Here is a 21,438-nt window from a genome sequence, read left to right on the forward strand (position 1 = left end):
GCACTGCAGACGGATTCTTTACTGAGCCACCAGGGAAGCCCCGTTATGGCCCATAATCACATCTTATTCCATACTTCCACCACCTTCAAAAAAACAAACTAAACCCTGTTATAACGTACGTTTTTACAATTTTTTGCCAAATGTCAAAGAGTAGCAAGCTCGTGAAGTCAGGAATATGCCCAAGTCTACCCTGAATCCTGAGCCCTGTGCCTGTCACGTGATAGAAACTTAGAAACATAATTAGCAAATAAATGCATCTAACACATGTGCCAACCTCTGGCAACATGCAGACAACCAGGAACTGCAGTAACTCTAAACAGACCTTTAATGACAGACCTTTAATGCAGTGTGGTTGGACCTAAAGGGTGAATGGTCTAGGGCACTGGGGACAGAAATCAAGCCATCAGTAGGCCGTCTGAGACTGCTGCTGGCGGTAGCCACCTCGGCGCATGTAGCCCTCATTTTTCCGGTAGCCGTCTTTCTGGTCTGCAGGAGAGAGATGGGGAGGGGAGGTGGTGAGAGCCAATGGAGGGGCAGGAAGGGGGCCAAGATCCTGAGAGCGAATAGGGGGTGGGAGCACTCACCTCGGAAGTAGCCACCATAGGTACCCTGCTTGTGGTCAAACACCCGCTCGTTGTTCTCCACCAGGCTGCCCAGCTTCTCGGCCAGCTGCAGGGCCAGGTTCTGCTGGGCGGTGGGTTCTGTGCGGTGCATCACCACGGTCTGTGTCGGCTGGTCTAGGGAGGCCTGACAGGAGGGAGGCAGAGCAAGGGTCACAGCAGTCTCCTCCATACCGAACTCTCCATGACACCACCTGCCCTGGCGCCACCCCTGGCTCTCACCATCAACTCCTCATTAATGATCATCTTGCTGATGATGGAGTGTACCGTGGGCAGGTCCAGCTCAAACATGTCGGACAGCGTCTCCATGCTGGGGAGAAAGAAGGCCCAGAGCGGGGAGCAATGAGAACCCGTGACCACAACCTGGGGCTCCTCTGTCTGCCCAGGGCCCATCCTACCTGATGGAGTCGTAGACACTGCTATAGGTGAACAGGTAGGTCCGCAGTGACTCCTCCTGGATCTTCCTGTGGGGAGCAGGAAGAAAAGGGGGAGACTGTCAGAGAGAAGACCAACCGGTTTATTCCCCCCATCAGGATCTCACTCTCGGCTCACCTAACCAGCATGGTTCTGACTTTGTCGGCCTCCGGGAAAAGATCCCACACTTTGCCATTCATCTTCTCATTGATGATAAAACTGTGGCAGGTCTTCCAGTCGCCCATCTTCATGGCCTTAGAGGCAGCAACAACATGTTCCCTCATGGACTCGGGGGGGCCTGAAAGATTCGGAATGAGGCAGGAACTACGGAAACTTGGGACAAGAGATCCTGTACCCACAAGCACTGTTTAAGGAGGAACCCAGGCCAGGAGAGTCAACAGCCAGACTGAGACTCTCCTGCTCTCGGTTGTAGCCATGAGACTGTACAAGTCACTTAGTATCAGAATAAATTTATTTAGACTAAATTAGTCCATGACGTGCCTCAGGGGATTGGTCAGTTCCCTGAAAATGTTGACAAATCGCTGTGTGCACCCTTATGTACCTTTTCCTAGGAAAGGGTTCACAGATTTTGTCAGATTCTTGCAAGATTCACTAACCTAAAAATAAGTCCAACATCTCAATTGTTCTCTACTTTTGGTTTCACTGCAGGTAGTAGTAGAGAGAGGTAGGGAATGAACCAAGAAGCCGTAAGAGATGCTGTACACACGGATTTTCACTGGAAATTTTCCAATTAGAAAAAAACAAAGCACCACTCCAGAGCGCAAACAAAATCTGCCTCAAGTGCACGCGCACTTAGTATGACCACACACGTATGGGCAGAGGGCAAATGTGTAAGGGGACGTGGCTGTGGGCGGTAAGCCTGGCTCATTCACCAAGTCCTTCCATGCACCAGCCTCACAGGAAGGACGCAATTCAAATTCTTTTCCCAGTGAAATCGCAAAAACCTCTGGACTGAGTGACTGGATCTTTCAAAGCAATCAAAGGAGCCAATGCTAGACTCTTAATGCCCTGGATCTAGTTAATTAGCTGAAAAACATGCATGAAAGAAGAAAATGTCAGAGAGACACATATCAGCTGTGTTTACCCTGGGTAAAGTCACTTAACTTTTGTGCCTCAGTTTCTTAATCAGGAAAAAGGGGGGGGGGGTCAAAATAGTATCTACATCACAGGGTTATTACTAATGAAAAAAATTATTATTTATAAAACATCTAGCATCAAGCAGTACCATGTAAATCTACACTAATTTAAAAACATTGTTGGCATCAGGTCACAGAAAGTTTAAACCATCCTGAGGGAAAGTTACTCCCTTTAGCGTCTCTGATCACAAGTAGTGAAGGAACAAACTAGAGCCAGAGCCCCCACTCACCCAGCAAGGGCTGCCGCTCGCCCACCCGCAGCTGGTGATGGAACTGCTTGCTGATCATGCGTCGGCGGGCGTCGCTCTCGTGGGCGGCCATGTAGGGGATCTCTAGGAGCATGGCCGACACCAGGTAAACACACTCCAGCAGCTCCAGGTTTATGTGCAAGTGGAAGGGCACCTGCCGGCGCCGCTCCACCTTCTCCTGCTCCTGGTTGCGCTCCTGCAGGCTGCGCAGCAGCAGGCCCTGGCCCAGAAGCTCCTTGGCCCGGCCGCTTGACTGGATGTCCAGCAGGGCGTTGTGCGCATCCTTGGTCAGGCCTTGGCGGAAGGCACAGATGCCCAGCTGCACCATGGTGCGGTTGTATAGGATCTAGGAGTAAAGGGTGACGCACTCAGAGGTGACGGCCACAAGGCAATCATCACACATACAACAGACATCAAGGACTGTGCTGTGGGCTAGGACAGACAGCAAAACAGACCAAGTCCTCCCCTTCCATGGAGTTTACACTCTAGAAACAGGGGTGTGGAGGACAAAATAGCCATAATACACAGGTGGTGATTCATGCTAAGGGGAAAAATAAAGCAGAGGCGTTAAGAAGGGAGTTTGTGTGGTGGTAGCAGCGGTGGGAACTCGCAATTTTATGTAGGATAACTAGGCAAGGCCTCATTTTGAAGGTGATGTTAAAAATAAAGACCTAACAGAAAAAGAGCAAGTCATGCAAGTATCTGGGGGAAGAAGAATATTTTAGAAAAAAGGAAAAGTAAATGCAAAGGCCTTGTGGAAGAATTGTGCCAGACATATTCAAGGAACAAGGAGTTCCATATGGCTAGAGCTGGTAAAAGATGTGATCAGAAACTGGGCAAGTACAGGACCTTGTAAGCCACGTTGAAGATTTTAAGATGATAAACTACCGGAAAGTTTTGAGCAAATAAAGTGATATAATTTGACTTTATTAACAGGATTACCCTGGCTGCTGTATTAAGAACAGCCTGAGGAGATATAAGGGCAGAAGCAGAAAGAGAGACCAGGAAGCTAACAGTGGCTTAGACCAGAAGGCAGGAGTGGAAGTGATAGTAAGTGATCAGATATGGATTTTCAACACAAATGCCTGGGGACTCAGATGTGGAATATGAGAGAAAAACAAGAATCAAGGATGACTCGCAAGGTTTCTGGCTTAGGCAACTGAAAAGATATGTAGGCAGTATAAGTACAGATTTTGGCAGGGGGGAAAGACCAACAAAAATATAAACATCAATATCAGTCATGAACTTAAATACAAAGAGCCTTAAAAAACACTAACAAGCAGAATCCAGCAATATATAAAATAGATAATACAGCAAGACCGAGTAGGATATATCTCAGGAAAGAAAGGCTGGTATAAAAATCTAAATCATGGTTATTTACCATATAAACAGAATAATGGCGAAATAACTGTGCATTATTTCAACAGATACAGGAAAAGATTTTAACAAAACTCAACACCTATTAAGGACAAACATTCCCAGCCAGCTAGGACCAGAAGAGAATTTCATCCATCTGAGAAAATCTATCTACAAAAATACTACAGCTAACATTATTTTAAATGGTGAGATGTTCACTGCTTCCTTGCTAAGACTGGGAACAAGGCAAGATGGCTGCTCTCACTTCTATTCAGCACTAAGTATTAGATATTTGAATCATAATATGATAAAAGAGAAATTAAAAACAAAGAAGTCATAAAGACTAGTGAAGTAATACAACTGTTCCCATGTGCAGATAACATGATTCAGTAAAAGATTCTTAAGTAATCTATAAAATACTAGACCCAATACTGTTGCCCCTCAGTGTCCATGGGGGATGGTTCCTGGATCCCCCCTAGACACCAAAATCTGCAGATGCTCAAGTCTCTTACATGAAATGACAGAGTATCTGTATATTTACAGTGTGTGTGACCTCAGTTGTCTGACTCTTTGCAACTCTATGGACTACAGCCCGCCAGGCTCCTCTGTCCATGGGATTTTTTCCAGGCAAGAATACTGGAGTGGGTTGTCATTTCCTCCTCCAGGGGATTTTCCCTACCGAGGGATCGAACCCGTTGTCTCTTGCATCGGCAAGTGGATTCTTTACTACTGAGCCACCTGGGAAATCCATATATATGGTACATCCTCCGAAATAATTTAAATCATCTCTAGATTACTTATAACAACTAATACAATTATAAGTGCTTTGTAAATATTACCAGTTAAGGCAAATTCTGTTTTTTTGGAACTTTCTGGATTTCCCCCTACAATGTCTTCAACCTGCAGTTGCTTGAATCCTTGAATATAGAGGGCTAGACTAAAAGTGGGAGAAGGCAATGGCATGGACAGAGGAGCCTGGTAGGCTGCAGTCCCTGGGATCGTGAAGAGGCAAACATGACTGAGCGACTTCACTTTCACGAATTAGAGAAGGAAGTGGCAACCCACTCCAGTATTCTTGCCTGGAGAATCCCAGGGACAGGGGAGGCTGGTGGGCTGCTGTCTGTGGGGTCGTACAGAGTCGGACACAACTGAAGTGACTTAGTAGCAGCAGCAGCAGACTAAAAGTGAATTTAGCAAAATGGCAGGATCCAAGGCCAAATGTAAAAAAATTAGCTGTATTTTTAAATACCTGTAATTAATGAAAAAATGAAATTAAGAGGGGTTTCCTGGTGGTCCAGTGGTTAGGTGCTTGCACTGCCATGGCCCAGATTTAATCCTTGGTTGGGGAACTGAGATCCCACAAGCCAGCCAAAATAAAATTTTAAATTAAAAATTACATTTATAAAAGCATCAAAAATCATACAATTCTCAGGAATAATTTTTTAAAGGATGTGTAGTATCTATGCAGTGAAAACCACAAGACATTGCAGACAAGTTGTAGAAATTAAATGAAGAGATAACACGTCAGATTGAAAGGTTCAAACTTGAACAAAGTCAGAGTCATATAGCTTGACTTCAAAGACTTACTCTAAAAGAACAGCAATCAAGACAGTATGGGACTGGCATAAGGAAAGACAAAAAGATGAAGAAATGGAATAGAATAAAGAGTCCAAAAATACACCTACAAGGTCATGTAGTTTTTCATATGGTTTTCCAAAAGCACCAAAGCAATACAACGGGGAAAGAATACAGTCTGACCCTGACTTCACACCATTTGCAAAAATCATAGATCTAAATGTGAAAGCTAAAACCACACGAATTTCCAAAAAATAAAAAAAGAATATCTTTATGAATTACGTAAGCAAAGGTTTCTTTAGACAGAATTTCCAAAATAATAACCATAAGAGAAAAAACTGATATTTTGACTACATACATTCAAAACACATGGTTAAAAAAGTGAACAGGAAAACTCCAGACTGGAAAAAATATCTGGAAAATATTTATCTGACAAAGGACTGATCTCCAGGATATATAAAGATTTCCTACAACTCAGTAAGATAAGATGAACAATCCTTTAAAAAAAGGGATGGAGGGGTTGACAAGACATTTTATGAAAGAAACATATAAGGCCAATAAACCTTAAAAAGTAGTCAATTTCAATAGTTATCAGGGAAATACAAACTGATACGAGATGCTATTACACAACAACTATTATGGCCAAAACTGAAAAGACCAACAACACTAAATATTGACAAAGCTGTTCAGCTGCCAAGTCGTTTCCGACTCTTTGTAACCCCATGGACTGAAACCCTCCAGGCTCCTTTGTCCACTGGATTCTCCAGGCAAAAATACTAGAGTGGGTTGCCATTTCCTTCTTGATGGGATCTTCCCAACCTAAGGATCAAACCCCTTTCTCCTGCACTGGCATGCGGACTCTTTACCACTGGGCCACGTGGGAAGTTGCGTGCAGGAGAACCAAAGAATGCTGCCACCTGGGAAGAACCAAGTGTCTCCCTGTATCTGCATCAGCCAGACAAGAGGCTAATCCGACTGAGCCACCCTGCCTGAACACAGAGAGAGGACAGGGGCCCAGCCTGGTCTTCCCAGGGCCAGAGCGCCTCCTTGCCATCTTACCTGGACTGGTGGGTCTGCATGCTGAATGTTGTCCTGCAAGTGGCTCATGAGCATGAGGTCCCGGGCCTGGTACCAGCGGGAGTGCAGGGCGTGATGGTAGATATGGCAGAGGATGGCGCATGTGCGGATTCGGTCTGTGCGGTCCTTGGCATAGATGTACTTGCACAGTCTCTCCATCAGCACAGCTGAGTCCTCACCCTCATTTTCGGCCTGATCTTGCTCAGACTGGAGGGGTGGGGGTGGGGAGATATTGTTGGAGGAGAAGAGGCAAAGATAATGGTTCTAAATGGCTCTGGCTTCAGCAACCAAAGATGAGACTCCATCCTGCCTCATTCTAGTCCCTCAGGGTTTCCGTCTCTGCTCCAGCTGACAGTTCCCAGGGAACAGGAGATCGGTCATCAAGTCCCAACAGAGGTGCAGAACCAATGGACACACGCCCTGCCCTCTGACATGGCGGCCGAGCACTCACCTTTGAGGAGCCCTCAGGCGGGGTAAGCTGCCGCTGATGGGCCTTGTAATCAAACTTGTAGTAGGTGTGGAGAATGCGCCTCAGGTAGACGCGGCAGATCTCTTCAGTGGTGCCCTTCTCCTCCAGGTAGCGCTGCACACGCTCAATGATGGCGCATACCTGGGCCTCATCCTTCAGGTGCTCCACGTACTCTGGCAGGGAGAACACCCACCCTCCACTTAGCCAGGCACCCAGGCCTCCCCAACCATACGTCCCTCATCAATCCAATGACCTCTCTGTTTTCTGCACCCATCAGAAAAGTGTGCCCATTGTGCGCGCAAAACACCATTCTCTCCTGGGACATGTTAAGCTCACTTTCCAAGCCTTCTGTCAGGCACTCTCTTCTGCTAACTCCTCCCAATTTAACTCCTCATCCTCCTCATTCGGCTCTCCCCTCAAATGGGCCCTACTTACCTTCTTCAAGCATTATTTCAAGCCGGCCACCACCTGTGTCATCCTCTGTTACAGGTCCTGATCCGAATTTTTACACTATCTATAACTGACTGGTTCATTTAAAAAATTTATTTATTGGGTTGTTCTGGGTCTTAGTTGTGGCATGTGGAATCTAGTCCCCTGATAATTTAAACCCAGAACTCCTATATTGAGAGTGCAGAGTCTTAGCCACTGAACCACCAGGGAAGTCCCTTGTTCATTTTTTTTGGTAGAACTGCCTTTCTTTAGCACCGAAATGTAAGCTTCCCAAGCATGAAAGCCATAGGCTTTCTCATTCATAGTTACACAGTTTACTTGGTGGGCATGGGTGGACACTCACATTTTACCGTGTAAACATCCTATACTTCTTCATCCTAAAGCCTAAGGCATGCAAGCCAAACAAGTCAAGTGGACAGAGATTTTATCCCAATGGTTCTCAAGGTTGCAGATAGCATTACCACTTAGGAACATGTTAGCAATGCAAAATCTGACACCTCATCCAGACCTACTAAATCACAAGCTGTGGGAGTGGGGTCCAGTATCTTAAACAGGCCCTGTGGTATGAATGCTAGAGTAAGGAAGGGCTGGCTTCCCAAACACTCTAAGTACAATCCTTTGTTTTAACCACTGTACTTTTCCTCCCACTGATGCCTATGCCTCAGGCTCACCTTGGGAGTGAGGATCAGTGTTCTGCATTATTTTGGTAAATTCTTCATCCATTCGTTCCACCAGAGTTAAGATGCAGCCACGGACACGCAGTGGCTGAAGAGAAGGCAAAGGAGGAAATAAATTAGTCCAGATTCCAGTCCTAGCTTTCAACCCTTCTGTCTCTGACGGGCCTTCCCAAAGCAGACAGCACACACCTCCAGTTAGCTGCTAAATCCCCTCTTTACCTGGTCTGCATTATGCAGGTTCTCACTCTCTTCCAGAATGTTCTCTCCGACAAAGATGTTAGGGTTTGCAAACAGGATGTCCATCAGCTCATTGATGCAGTCCAGACACTTCTGCCACATCTCAGGCTGCCAAGAGAAGGCAGCCGAGGTGTGCAGGTGGAACAAGCAGATGCCTCCCACGCACCTTTCCCCAGGAATCCAGGGGCCTTCCTCAGCCACTGAGTCCTGAGACACGAGGCCCCTTCCCACGACCCACCAGCTCCACCCTGGGATGCTCAGTATCACTCTTACCTTCATGTATGTGGCCAGGTTGGGGTTGTAGTCATAAAGAGAGGCGATGATGTTGAACTTGATCTTGACGATGACGCCCTCTCCTAGGTTGTTTTCAGAGGCAATCTGAACCAGCAGCTGCAGCAGCTCAATCTGGGCTGCACTGTAGAGGGGAGAGAATTGGGTGAGGAGGAGGAGACACATTAAAAAGCCTCACCTTGTCCTCTTCAGATAAGCAAGGCAACCTTATTTCCAACACCCACCCCCAGCCTCACCACCTGTACACTTGCTTCTCCTTAAATTTCAAACAGAAATAGGAATAATGCAAACTACCGTCCTCTTTAGTCACGGAACAACTAAAGAAGGTGAGCATTACCCCCATTTTACAAATGGGGAAACAGCCCCCAAAGGTTAAGTGACTGATTTAAGGTCAAAGGGAACCAAACTAGCAGACAATGGACCAGGAGTATTCCAACTACTTCATTCCTTCTACTAAAGAGCACTATTTCCCCACCAACCTCCACCTCCATTATCTCAAAAGAAAATGAGCTTTCATCCTGTAATCACAAAGCCCAGTCCCACGAATCTTACCGATCAGTTCCTTTCTTGCCTCGTGCCTGTAGGATCTCATTCAGTTTCTTGATGACAACAGCGTGGGTGATCTCAGTTCCCTTGGCAAACATTTTTGGCTTCTCCTAGATAACATACATTATCATGAGCAGGCTGCCTTAACTTTTCTCCCGAATCTGACCTGGACAGCACCCATATGCTCTCTCAGACTGGTTCCCCATTCATTTTAGTTCTAAAATCCTCACCTTAACGAGGGGCACGCCACCTCGGACTCTCTCCCACTCGCCACCCTCATTGTCTTCCTCCTCCTCATCCGGGCGCCTGGATTTCCTGTCGTGCTTCTTCTTGGCTTTGTCCTCCCGTTTCTTCTCAGCCGCCTTTTTGTCCTCCTCTGTGGTGGGGGCCCTGCAAAGAGACACAGGAGAAGATGAAAGATCAGCCCCCTCTCCACCTCTGAGGCATTTCCCTGCCACGAACTTCTTTTTCTCCACCTAAACCTGGGTCCAAGTTACACTCTCTAAGAATGACCTACAGTTAACTATAACCATCACCAGAGTAAGGGCTACTAAGCAGCTGCATCTGTCAGGCTACTAGCCAAGGTCTGTTACCATACCACACTAAGAAACTCTTACGAAGGGAAAGGTTTGGCCTGGTTTCAGAATACAGAGATGCTAACTAGGCTGCCACAGACACAGAAACAGCCTGTCATGCTGCTTCACAACCAAGCTTGGAGGTTTCCCAAAAAATCCATAAGCACACAGTTGTTCTCTGGTACTAGCTGCTCTGTCCAGACTAGGTTTTTATAGGCAACCGGCTAATCAGTTTAAAATCAGTGCTTAGGGAAAAAAAGTGCAAAATATTTTTTGCTGTCCCCAGACTGGCTGCTTTCCCCCCACCTTTCTTTCCTCTCTTATGACGAATGATTAATAAAAAATTCTGAATTTTAAAAACAAAACTGCTCAATACAACAAAATGTACCACCACCCCAAAGAGAGAAAGAATACTGGCTACCTCGAAGTAGGTTTAACCCACTTGACGCCTGAAACTATCTCCAGACTTTAATACTTACATTAAACCAAATACTTATAATAAATATATTACATTTAATATTTATAATAAGCCAAATGACAGGGACAAAGTATTTCAAACTTTATACATTTAAACATTTACAAATAAATTTTATTTTAAATGCTTAAAAGATTTGACTACATTTTAGTAATAGTTTATAAATTTTCCAGTTGGATTAAAACTTTCCCTTGGCCAAAAAAATTATGCCATACCTTTTTTTTTTTCTGCCATGCTGCACTGCTTGTGTGTGGTATGATGGTTCCCCAACAGGCACTGAACCTGGGCCATGGCAGTCAGAGTGCTAAATCCCAACCATCTGACCACCAGGAACTCCCTGTGCCTGCACTCTAAAAGCTTACCGGTTTTCCTTCTGTACTACTGCAATATTCTCTAATAAAAATTCATTTCATAGGTAAAATCCTTTGCAAATATGCAAAGCATGTTCATTAAGCTGAAACTGTTTGGTCTGCATCATCCATACCCAAAGCTCTGAGACCAAAAGACCTGCGTGTGTGCCCGAGTGCTGTCACTTCAGTCATGTCCAACTCTTTATAACCCTATGGACCACAGCCCACCAGGCTCCTCTGTCCATGGCATTCTCCAGGCAAGAAGACTGGGATGGGCTGCCACACCCTCCTCCAGGGGATCTTCCAGAGAACCCATGTCTCTTACATCTCCTGCAGTGACGTGGGGATTCTTTACCACAATGGGCCACCTGGGAAGCCCAGAACCTAATGCTATTTAAAAATCAGTGCTGTCTATACTTAAAAAGAATTTAATCTTCCTTGGCCTAAAGTTTTACTCTAAACCCTCAAGATACTGTGATTCACACATCAAAAACATGATGAACTCTCACCCCATGAAATTCTAACTGAAAGACCTAAAATTTGACTTGACCTCTCCTCTATGGCAGAGTATACTTTGGTATATTCAAATCTTGTTAGAAATGATCAGAAAACTAACATTTCTGCTCTCAGGTATATATTCAACACATACAAGCTACTTTTCTAGGACATTACCAGATACACCTCTACCTAAATACACAACTAAGAAATTGAGATGGTTAGATAGCAACACCAACTCAACGGACATGAATTTGAGCAAATGCTGGGAGATAATGTAGAATGGGAAGCCTGGTGTGCTGCAGTCCATGGGGCTGCAAAGAGCAGAACATGACTTAGAGAATAAACAACAAAACTACACTGAAAAGGACCATTCCCTACCCTCTTTACCACAACTCTTATCTAGAACCACTAAACATACACATACTAGATTTCCTCAGTTTGTACTTAAGAATTCTACCCCAACTACAAATTCAGAAACACAAACATGTGATTTATAATTTACCTCCAGTATGGTCCAAAATAACAAATAATTTAAAATTTTAGCCCCAAACTAAAAAATTCTTTAAATAAGAATTAACCCTAAATAGGGAATTCCCTGACAATCCAGCAGTTAGGACTCTGAGTTAAACTGTTAAGTGCACGGGTTTGATCCCTGGCCGGGGAACTAAGATTCCCCCAAGCCATGTGTCTCAGCTAAAAATTAAAAAAAAAAAAAAAAGAATTAATCCAAAACAAAACTGACTTCAAATACTGGTCAGTCAAGGTTAATAAATAAAGATGTGCAGTAAATAACAACTTATTGTACCTGGATAAATATTTTGGGGAAAATCAATTAAGAAAACAGCCACTTGATTAAAAGTTCACTCAACTGATTCTTAATGACATTCTCCTAGACAGACTTAGCCTGATTAGAAAATTAAACAGACTAAAGATCCTAAATGTTTATTATATCTGTGACTGTCCTCATATTTTCTGCCCAAACCCACTACCTAATATCCAGGTGCTTTAATGTTGCTAGACAACCTTATTACCCTTATTACATCAAAGAGACGGAAGCTCTTGAGATTAAACCCGTTTATGTGTTTGTTTTGACCCAAAGATGAAAGCTGAGAAATTTTTATGAGGGAAAGGGTATAGACTGGCTTAACATAGAGATGTTGAAAAAGGATGCTGGCAGACATTATAGGGGACAGCCTGTCATGTTTCTAGATAATCCATTAAGAACTGAAATCAACCCTGGCTGGCGTAGATAGCTAATGAGTTTACACACACACAAATGTGCAAACAGAATTCAATATTCCCACTGCTGTCTGTGGTTTTTCCCTTCTTTGTTCCTCTTTCTTATACAAATTCTCTTTTGTCCTCGCTTGGAAATCAATCTTAAAAATTGGTCTACCTCACTGTACAAGTAAAACAGTATATCTGAATTATGAATTATCCTTTAACACTACAAAACCAAAAGCTCTTAATGTCAATAAGGCCTCTGAGGATTCGATAGTTAACCGGACCACTAACATTGGAATTTTATATAAATCTAATCTTAAATTTTTTTTCGGGGGGGGGGGTCTGGGGGGAGGTTAGATATACAAAGTAAACTTTCATAGGTTTAAAAAAAAACGTATCCAGGGTAATCTCTGAAGTGAAAAATTAATAAAGACAGAATTAATCTTAAAAAAAAAAGGGGGGGGCCCTTCCCTATAGCTCAGTTGGTAAAGAATCCGCCTGCAAAGCAGGACACCCTGGTTTGATTTCTGGGTCAGGAAGATTCGCTGGAAAAGGGAAAGGCTACCCACTCCAGTATTCTGGCCTGGAAAATGCCATGGACTATATAGTCCTTGGGGTTGCAACGAGTTGGACATGACTGAGAGGCTTTCACTTCACAATCTTAAAAATAATTATTCTGAAAAATAATTTGGAAAGTCAAACCTCTCTTGGTTTTTGTTGAGGATTTTTAAATTTAAATTTCATGAAAGATACTGGTTTGTAGCTTTCTTTTCTTGTGATATCCTAAGTTTAACTTTAGAGTCCAACTTGCCTCCTCTGTGCCTTTGTGCAGCACACAGGTGAAGTGTACATTGACACACACTGGCCCAAACAGTGGAGACGTCAATATCCAATTACTGAAAGACAAACCCATAAAGGAGATACAAAAGCTATGAACCAATAATAAGGGTGACAGTTTTATAGGATGTCAACAGGCATAAAAGATGAGTTTCACGGTAAAAGTGAACTTAAGAGATGGTTAATAAAACAAAGTTAAGCGGATCGAATTTGCTTAACTGATGCATGGTTGGAAATCCTCTGAGAAAGGAATATGATATTGTGGTATAATAAGAAATATTTATTTGGTCTTTGTCCTCAGTTCCTGGCACAGAGCTCCTAAAACTCTTGGAATTTCCCAAGCAATAGGAGCATCTTTTGTTCTAATGAGGCTTTGGCAGGCTTTGAGAAAGGTTTCAGGATGGAGGCTGGTTGCCAGAAAGACCCAGGCATGAACAGAGGGTTGGAACTTACAGCCCCACCTTCTGACCACTGGGGAACAGGAGAGGAACTGGAAATGAAGCCCATGATTAATGGTCAACCATTGAAGCAATCATGGTCACATAATGATGCCTCCATAAAAATCCCTACATGACAGTCTGGATGGAGGCATTCCTGGCTGGTGAACCATGGAGGTGCTAGGAGGATGGTGTGCTCAGAGAGGACATCAAAGCTCCATGCCCTTTCTCCCATATCCTGCCCTATGCAGTGCTTCCATTCGGAGGTTTCTGAGTTGTATCCTTTATAACAAGCTGGTAACAGTAAGTAAAGACCTTGATGCTGGGAAAGACTGAAGGCAAAAGGAGAAGAGGGCAGCAGAGGATGAGACGGTTGGATAGCATCACCGACTCAACGGACATGAACTTGAGCAAACTCTGGAGATAGCAGAGGACAGGGAAAACTGGAGAGCTGCAGTCCATAGGGTTGCGAAGAGTCAGACAGGACTTAGCGACTGAATAAACAAAAACAACAGTTAAGTAAAGAGCTTTCCTGAGTTCTCTGGGTTGATCTAGCAAATTATTGAACCTGAGGAAGGGAATGTGAGAACTCTCCGAATTTAAAATTGGTTGGCCAGAAGTATAGGAGTCAAACTTGGAACTTACCAACTGGCATCTAAAGTGGTAGCAGTCTTGTGGGGTCTGTGCTAACTTTGGGGAGTTAGTGCCAGAACTGAATTGACTACTGAAAACCCACCTGGTGTCCAGAGAGTTGGAGAACTAACTGGTATGAGGAAAAAACTGACACATACTGGTGTCAGAAGTGTTGGGAATTTAAAAAAACACAAAGACATATACCACATTCCCTGAACCTGACCACAGTTGCTCCCTGGAGCAAATGAAAAATGAAACAATGAAAAATGTTTCTCAGTAAAATGGCTATGTCAAGATCCTTGCAATGTCACAGAACTCACTAATACCTGAAGCAACGTAACTCCAACTTTTGAAAGCAACCCTTAGAGCATCAGTATTCCTGCCAGTTATCACTGAGCTTGATACCTGACTCCTGTAGACTACGCAGGGATAGCTATCACCCTGAATTCAAAGGAGGAAGGAAAAGGATCGAAGAAGGTTAAGTGACTCACCCGAGTTGACAACAACTCAAGTAGAATGGGCTAAGACCAGAATTCAAATCAGACTCCTCTCCCATTCTGTAACAGTACTAGTAAAATTCAGGAAGGCCTGTTGCAGTCTACATGCTATATAATAAGTTCTCAGGAAGAGGGACAAGAGAAGCAACTATCACTGAGGACTCACCAACCCCAGTCCTGGGCTGCCGGGTTGTATCGCTCTCCTGTATTCTTGCAAGCATCCTTAAGACAGGGTCAAGTACCACCCCATTTTACAAATAAGAAAACTGAAGACTGGAAATATAAAATAGTTTATCCAGTATTACAGTTATTAAGGGGCTTCCCTGGTAGTTCAGAGGTAAAAGAATCTGCCTGCCAAGCAAGAGACACTAGTTCAATCCCTGGAAAAGATAATGGCAACCCACTCTAGGATTCTTGCCTGGAGAATCCCCATGGACAGAGAAGCCTGGCAGGCTACAGTCTGTACGGCTGCAAAAAGAGTTGGATATGACTTAGCAAGTAAACAACAATCATCATCAAAGAAAGATAAAACACTCAATCCACAGGCAGTGAGTATTGCTATGGCTAAATATCTGGACACTGGAGCCTTCAAATCCATCTGCAAGACACATTAGCTTCATAACCTTAGCCAACTAACATACTTGACTTTGAGATCCCTCTGTTAGCCTCTACAACCTCAAAGGACTTCACAGGGGGAGAGGCAATATAGGGGCAAGGGAATAAGAGGTACAAACTACTTTGTTTTTGTGGCGCAGTCACTATGTCCGACTGTGACCCCAAGGACTGCAGCATGCTAGGCTCCCCTGTCCTCCACTATCTCCTGGAGTTTGCTGACATTCCAGTGAGTTGGTGATGCTCTCTAACCATCTCATCCTCTGCTGCCCAGGTACAAAATAAGCTACAAGGACATACCACATAACACCAGGAACAGAGCAAATATTGTATACTCTATAAAGGGAGTATAACTTTTAAAAATTATGGATCACTGGACTTCCCTCCTGGTCCAGTAGTTAAGAATCTACCTGCCAATGCAGGGACGTGGATTCAATCCCTGGTCTGGGAAGATTCCACAAGCTACAGGGCAACTAAGCCTGTGCACCACAACTACTGAGCCAGCACGTGCCTAGAGCCCATGCTCTGCAGCAAGAGAAGCCATCGCAATCAGAAGCCCACACTGCAACTAGAGAGTAGACCCTGCTCGCCAGAACTAGAGAAAACAAACGAGCAACGAAGACCCAGTGCAGTCAAAAATTTAAAAAAAAAAAAAAAAAAAAAGGTATCATGGTACTGTACACCTGTAACTTATATAGCAACTATACTTCAATAAAACATGTTTTACTGTAAAAATAAATAGAAATTAAAACTGAAATGGAAAGTAAACAAATGGGACTCCAGAGAAGGAGTAACAAGTTTCAAGATGACTTTAAAGGCTTCCTGTCCTTTCCCTTGTAGCCAGATGTACCACTACTTTTCTTACTTTTTAAGGAATCTTGAGGCCAGCACAGTCTGTTTCCCTTCTTCCTCTTCTGAGTCTGAATCAGAAGATGTGGAACTTGTATCCCAAGCTTCCGAATCTTCTGAATCTTCTGAGTCCTCATCTTCATCCTTAAAAGAAAAAAAGATCAGAAGACAGACAATGGGAAGACTGACTGGTGTTATCTCTGCTCTCCCTGCTGACCCGTGCTCTAAAGATTCTTAGGAGCAGAATGAGTGGTTGAATCAGGGCATTGAGAGCTAGACTGGTCCACCAAGACCCAGAGAGAAGTGGTGACTTGCTCCAGGGACACATAGCTCCCCAGAGGCAGAGCTGGGACCAGACTCTAGTTCTCCTGATTCCAAGTCACTCTGTGCTCTAATCAAAAAGGAAACCTGTTCTGAGACCATACTTGGCTAATCCCCACCCCTCTGAACTCTAGGCCCCTGAGAGTCTATTCTTCTCCCTAGAGACCCAAGCATGGTCCACAGCAAGCAAACCACCCCTTAGTGTAACCCTGGCTCTAACCTCCTTTTTGAGGAACTTTCGACTCTCCCCAGAAGGGACTTCTGATTTCTTCTTTAGAAAAGCTGCAGCAGTGACTCCATCATCATCCTCATCCTCATCTGAAGAGCCTGGGAGGGAAGGGGAGAGAGGAGAAAAACAGAATGGGGAAGAGGTGAATGGCAACCAAGACAATAAGCCAAGGAAACCCCGAATTTTATATCTCCTTGTGCTTTGTGCTCAATTGAATTAGACTTTTGGCGACCCCATGGACTGCAGCCAGGCAGGCGCCTCTGTCCATGGGATTTCCCAGGCAAGAAGACTAGAGTTGGTTGCCATTTCCTTCTCCAGCAGATCTTCCCACCTAGGGATTAAACCCGAATCTCCTGCACTGCAGAAAGATTCTTCACTGCTCAGCCACCAGGATAGTCCTTTTGACCTCCTGCTGCTGCTGCTGCTGCTAAGTCGCTTCAGTCATGTCCGACTCTATGTGACCCCATAGACGGGAGCCCACCAGGCTCCCCCATCCCTGGGATTCTCCAGGTAAGAATACTGGAGTGGGTTGCCATTGCCTTCTCCAACGCATCAAAGTGAAAAGTGAAAGTGAAGTCGCTCAGTCATGTCTGACTCTCAGAGACCCCACGGACTGCAGCCTACCAGGCTCCTCCGCCCATGAGATTTTCCAGGCAAGAGTACTGGAGTGGGTTGCCACTGCCTTCTCCGTTTGACCTCCTAACCAACTGCACTCACCTTCTGAATCCTCCTCATTCTTCTCAGCATCTTCATCTGCAGACTGCTCAGGGTTCTTGACAGAAGGAAATGAGAAAATTAAGGATGCCTGCCAGCTACTACTCCATCCCACCCTCTCCACCCCACAGAGCTGTCATCACGATTCCTTCCCCAGTCACACACTTCAGATGTGCAAATGCTTTTTTTGTGTCAGTCATGGGGGTCACTGTCCCCACAGTTTAAAAAGTCTCCCTTTAGCTCCCCCACCTGTTTGTAATTTGTAATATGAGACTCAAAATCTCGGTTGTATTTTCGGATCTTCTGGCGCAGAGTACTCAGGGCCTTGGCATTATTCTTGTTCATCTTCTTCTTCCCTTCTTTATCTTCCCACAGCTGAAGGAAAGAACAGGGAAGAAAAAGAATGAAGATCTGAGATTAAGCAGTCTCTCAACTTCAGGCCTCACACTGTTGAGTCCTGCCATCTACATTCATATGTACTACTTAATAATGGCACATATTAACTTATGTTGCTTAACGACCCTTTATGTACGTACCACTGTGAAAAGTACAAAACCACAAGTAAAAAAGTAATACAAGAGTAAGTATGATTAAAACTCTTAGCCTAAAAAAGTCCCTCTCCTTGCTTCACCCCCCCCTCCCCCCCGCATTTCTTACGTTCTGGGAAACACTGAGTATTTGGCAAACAACTCGAGAGGAGTCATGATCTTTGGATATGGGTTAGGACAAAGTTCCAGGTCCACAGTCTCCTTCTGGATACCCCAGCAACCACAGGAATCACACCTCATTAAGATAGTCCTCCAGGTCAGCTAGGATCCGGATATAGAAGCGGGGGACACCTTCCTTGTCCACAATGCTCTTAGCCTTCCCATATGCTTTTCCCAAGAGCTCAAACTCTTCCAGGCACTTGGTGACATCCCGAATCTTCATGGCATTACGGATGGTCCGGATAAGGTTGGTCAATTCCTCAAACCTGGTTTGAGAGCCCAATACCACATTGGACATGCCCACCATCACCAACCATAAAACCCAACACTGCCCCAGAGACTCCCCATCACCCAGCCTCCCCATGGCCTCACCTTTTATCCTTGGCGCTTCGGACAACTCTCTTGGTATCTTCTTCATCCTCACTGAGCAACAATGGCCTATTTGAAATAAAAAGACTGTTAACTTCTGTTCCTAACTCCACTCTTTCCAAATGATCTCTCTTTTCCTCTTCCAACAGGGCAGGCGGAAGTTAATAACTTAGGCCCACTCCTACCACACCCATCTTGTTTTACTCTTCCTCTTCATGACCTCATCATATAGAACTCAATCTTCTTAGCTTACTTCAAGTGAGGGTGTTTGTCAAATACTGTAACTCATACAAGGATGAGGATGACTGTCTCCATCCTCAAACATAAACAAACGAAGGTGCTTATTTACTGTGTCAAAAAAATTATGTGAAGACACAGCTCACTAAGAATTACTAAAAGTCAAGAGAAAAGGTACCTTACCTAGAATGAATGGAAAAGGTGGTACCTAAACTAGGTCCTGGAAAGCAATGTTTCCCACAGTGGGAGAGGACAAGGAAAGAGTCTCAATGGCTCTGACACCTCCATTTCTAGTTATTTTTCTTCAATAATTAAAAACCAGACCACAGACAGAATTCAGCTGGTAACAGTATCCCTTTTTTTCCCCCATCATATTAATTTTTCCAATTATTTCCTATTTTATAACAAGTAATGTGATTTTCCACTTGTGACACAGATATGGAACTATATTCATAGGGATATATATAGATTCTTTTTCTTCATCTTTAAAAATGAGTTTTATGCTGAAACAAGACTCTGAAGTGATAATGTATATATATTCTTAAGCACAGGTATATGACAAAAATAACAAAGGTGGCATGTATGACGGAAGTTTGATGAACAACATTTCAATGTATCAAAGGGAGAAAAAAATGTCAGTTTGCAGAGATGGGAGAAGAGTATTTAAGTGGAGGTAAACAACAGGAGGGGGGATTCTCTGGTGGCTCAGAGGAAAAGAATCCGCCAGCAAATGCAGGAGATGCAGGTTCCATCCCTGGGGTGGGAAGATCCCTGGAGAAGGAAATGGCAACCCACGCCAGTATTCTCGCCTGGAGAATCCCATGGACAGGAGGAGCCCAGTGGGCTACAGTCCATGGGGCGGCAAAGAGTCCCGACAGGACTTAGCAGCCAAACAACAACACAACAGGAAAATACTAATAGACGTTTAAGAACCTCAGAGTCACATCAAGGAACTCCCAAACATCAAGCAAGTATTTGGGGTTTCTTACTGGTGCAACAGATTTAGCCAGTGGGAAATCTCTTCTCGTAACTCTATCCTTTGCCTGATGGGAGGATTCCCACGATTCACAGCACCCTAAGCTTTACGATCTTCCCCCCAGCAGTGCTCCAGTCCCTTAAACTCTCAACATCCTTAGAACCCGCTCTCACCGCCTCCACTTCCATTCTCCTTTTCTCTCGCGTATACGAGGCCTTCCACAGCCTGCTGAACCTCCGCCCCCCCACCCTGAGTGATCCCCATGGCCTAGGCCCTCACTCACTGTTTGCCGTAGTTACCCCCGACAGGTTTGGTGACGAGTTCCTCCCCGGACAGGGACGACTCAGACTCACTGTCCGAACCCGTGGTAAAAAACCGCGACATGGCGACGGCGCTGAGCGGCTGCGGCCGGACCTGTGGGAGAGACCGAAAGTCACGGGCTCCGAGAAGGGGACGGGGTCGCCATCTCCAGACCCCTACCCTTACCGTCCCCGCACATACGCTAACCCGGCTCCCCCTTTCCCAAGCACGAGGCCCATAAAGTACGTACCAGCTGAGCTCCCAAGTCACACTGCTTAACCAAAGCAGCGGAAACGCGGCGAGAAGGTGGGACTCAACGTCACTTCCGGGAGTCGGCGACGAACTGTATTGTGTGACTACAACTCCCAGTGGCCCTCGCGCCACGCAGGCTCTGAAGTAATTTTGGCCAAACGCGTTCTAGAGATTCCCGGGTCCTACAGCGTATCAGTACAGTCGCTTAGTTGTGTCCGACTCTTTGCGACCCCAGGGACTGCGGCATGCCAGGCTTCCATGTCCATCACCAACTCCAGGAGCTTGCTCAAACTCATGTCCGTCGAGTCGGTGATGCCATCCAGCCATCTCATCCTCTGTCGTCCCCTTCTCCTGCCTTCAGTCTTTCCCAGAATCAGGGTCTTTTCCAATGAGTCAGCTCTTTGCATCAAGTGGCCAAAGTATTGGAGTTTCAGCTTCAGCCATCAGTCCTTCCAATGAATATTCAGGACTGATTTCCTTTAGGATTGACTGGGTGGATCTCCTTGCAGTCCAAGGGACTCTCAAGAGTCTTCTCCAACACCACAGTTCAAAAGCATTAATTCTTCAGCATTCAGCTTTCTTTATGGTCCAACTCTCACATCCATACATAATGACTGGAAAAACCATAGCTTTGACCAGATAGACCTTTGTCAGCAAAGTAATGTCTCTGCTTTTTAATATGCTAAGTTGGTCATAGCTTTTCTTCCAAGGAGCAAGCATCTTTTAATTTCATGGCTGCAGTCACCATCTGCAGTGATTTTGGAGCCCAGGAAATTAAAGCCTGTCATTGTTGCCGTTGTTTCCCCATCACACGCCTCACCTATGGAATTAGAAGTACAAGGTCAGGAGTTTATTTTTTAAAGCCCCAACGTGATGTTGATGACCTGCAAGATTTTTTGCTGTTGTTGTTGTTTTTAACTTCTTTTAAGCTTTATTGAGATATAATCATCAAATAAATAATTCTGTCTTTAAGGTACGCAACTTGATATTTTGATCTACATTGTGAGAGGATTGAGAGGATTACAGTCAAGCTAATTAAGATATCCATTACCTCAATGCTGCAAGGTTTTAGAGCCAGGCTTAGAGCAAACTTCAGATTGGACTTTGTTATTCTAATCCCAGCTTTGTCACTTATTAGTGTGTGAATCTAGGCAGATTTCCTAACCTCTCCGTGGTTCAACCCCAACTAAGAACCATAATAGAACCTACTTCATAGAGTGTTCCCAGGA

At 44.7% G+C, this 21,438-nt stretch overlaps 1 protein-coding gene across 2 annotated transcripts; it reads right to left on the reverse strand.

Annotated features, from left to right (window-relative positions):
* Positions 1-307: 307 nt before the first annotated feature.
* Positions 308-20,261, reverse strand: LOC101112694 (eukaryotic translation initiation factor 3 subunit C). Of its 2 annotated transcripts, XM_004020865.5 has the most exons (21): positions 20,208-20,261; positions 19,941-20,071; positions 18,448-18,513; positions 18,152-18,341; positions 17,618-17,743; positions 17,372-17,426; positions 16,646-16,752; positions 16,121-16,248; positions 9,348-9,507; positions 9,124-9,227; positions 8,554-8,695; positions 8,263-8,388; positions 8,038-8,131; positions 6,899-7,089; positions 6,430-6,654; positions 2,422-2,785; positions 1,173-1,332; positions 1,019-1,084; positions 843-930; positions 585-747; positions 308-486 (listed from the first exon to the last, which is right to left on the reverse strand). In XM_004020865.5, the coding sequence occupies exons 2-21, from the start codon at positions 20,039-20,041 to the stop codon at positions 404-406; spliced, it is 2,739 nt and encodes a 912-aa protein (XP_004020914.1). In that variant the 5' UTR covers positions 20,042-20,071; positions 20,208-20,261; the 3' UTR covers positions 308-403. The 2 variants fall into 2 exon arrangements, with proteins under 2 accessions (XP_004020914.1, XP_060262208.1); XM_060406225.1 differs by having other exon boundaries at positions 308-747.
* Between the last annotated feature and the right edge of the window lie 1,177 nt (positions 20,262-21,438).

The sequence above is a fragment of the Ovis aries genome, chromosome 24 (genome assembly GCF_016772045.2).
Source record: "Ovis aries strain OAR_USU_Benz2616 breed Rambouillet chromosome 24, ARS-UI_Ramb_v3.0, whole genome shotgun sequence".
Classification (NCBI taxonomy): domain Eukaryota; kingdom Metazoa; phylum Chordata; class Mammalia; order Artiodactyla; family Bovidae; genus Ovis; species Ovis aries.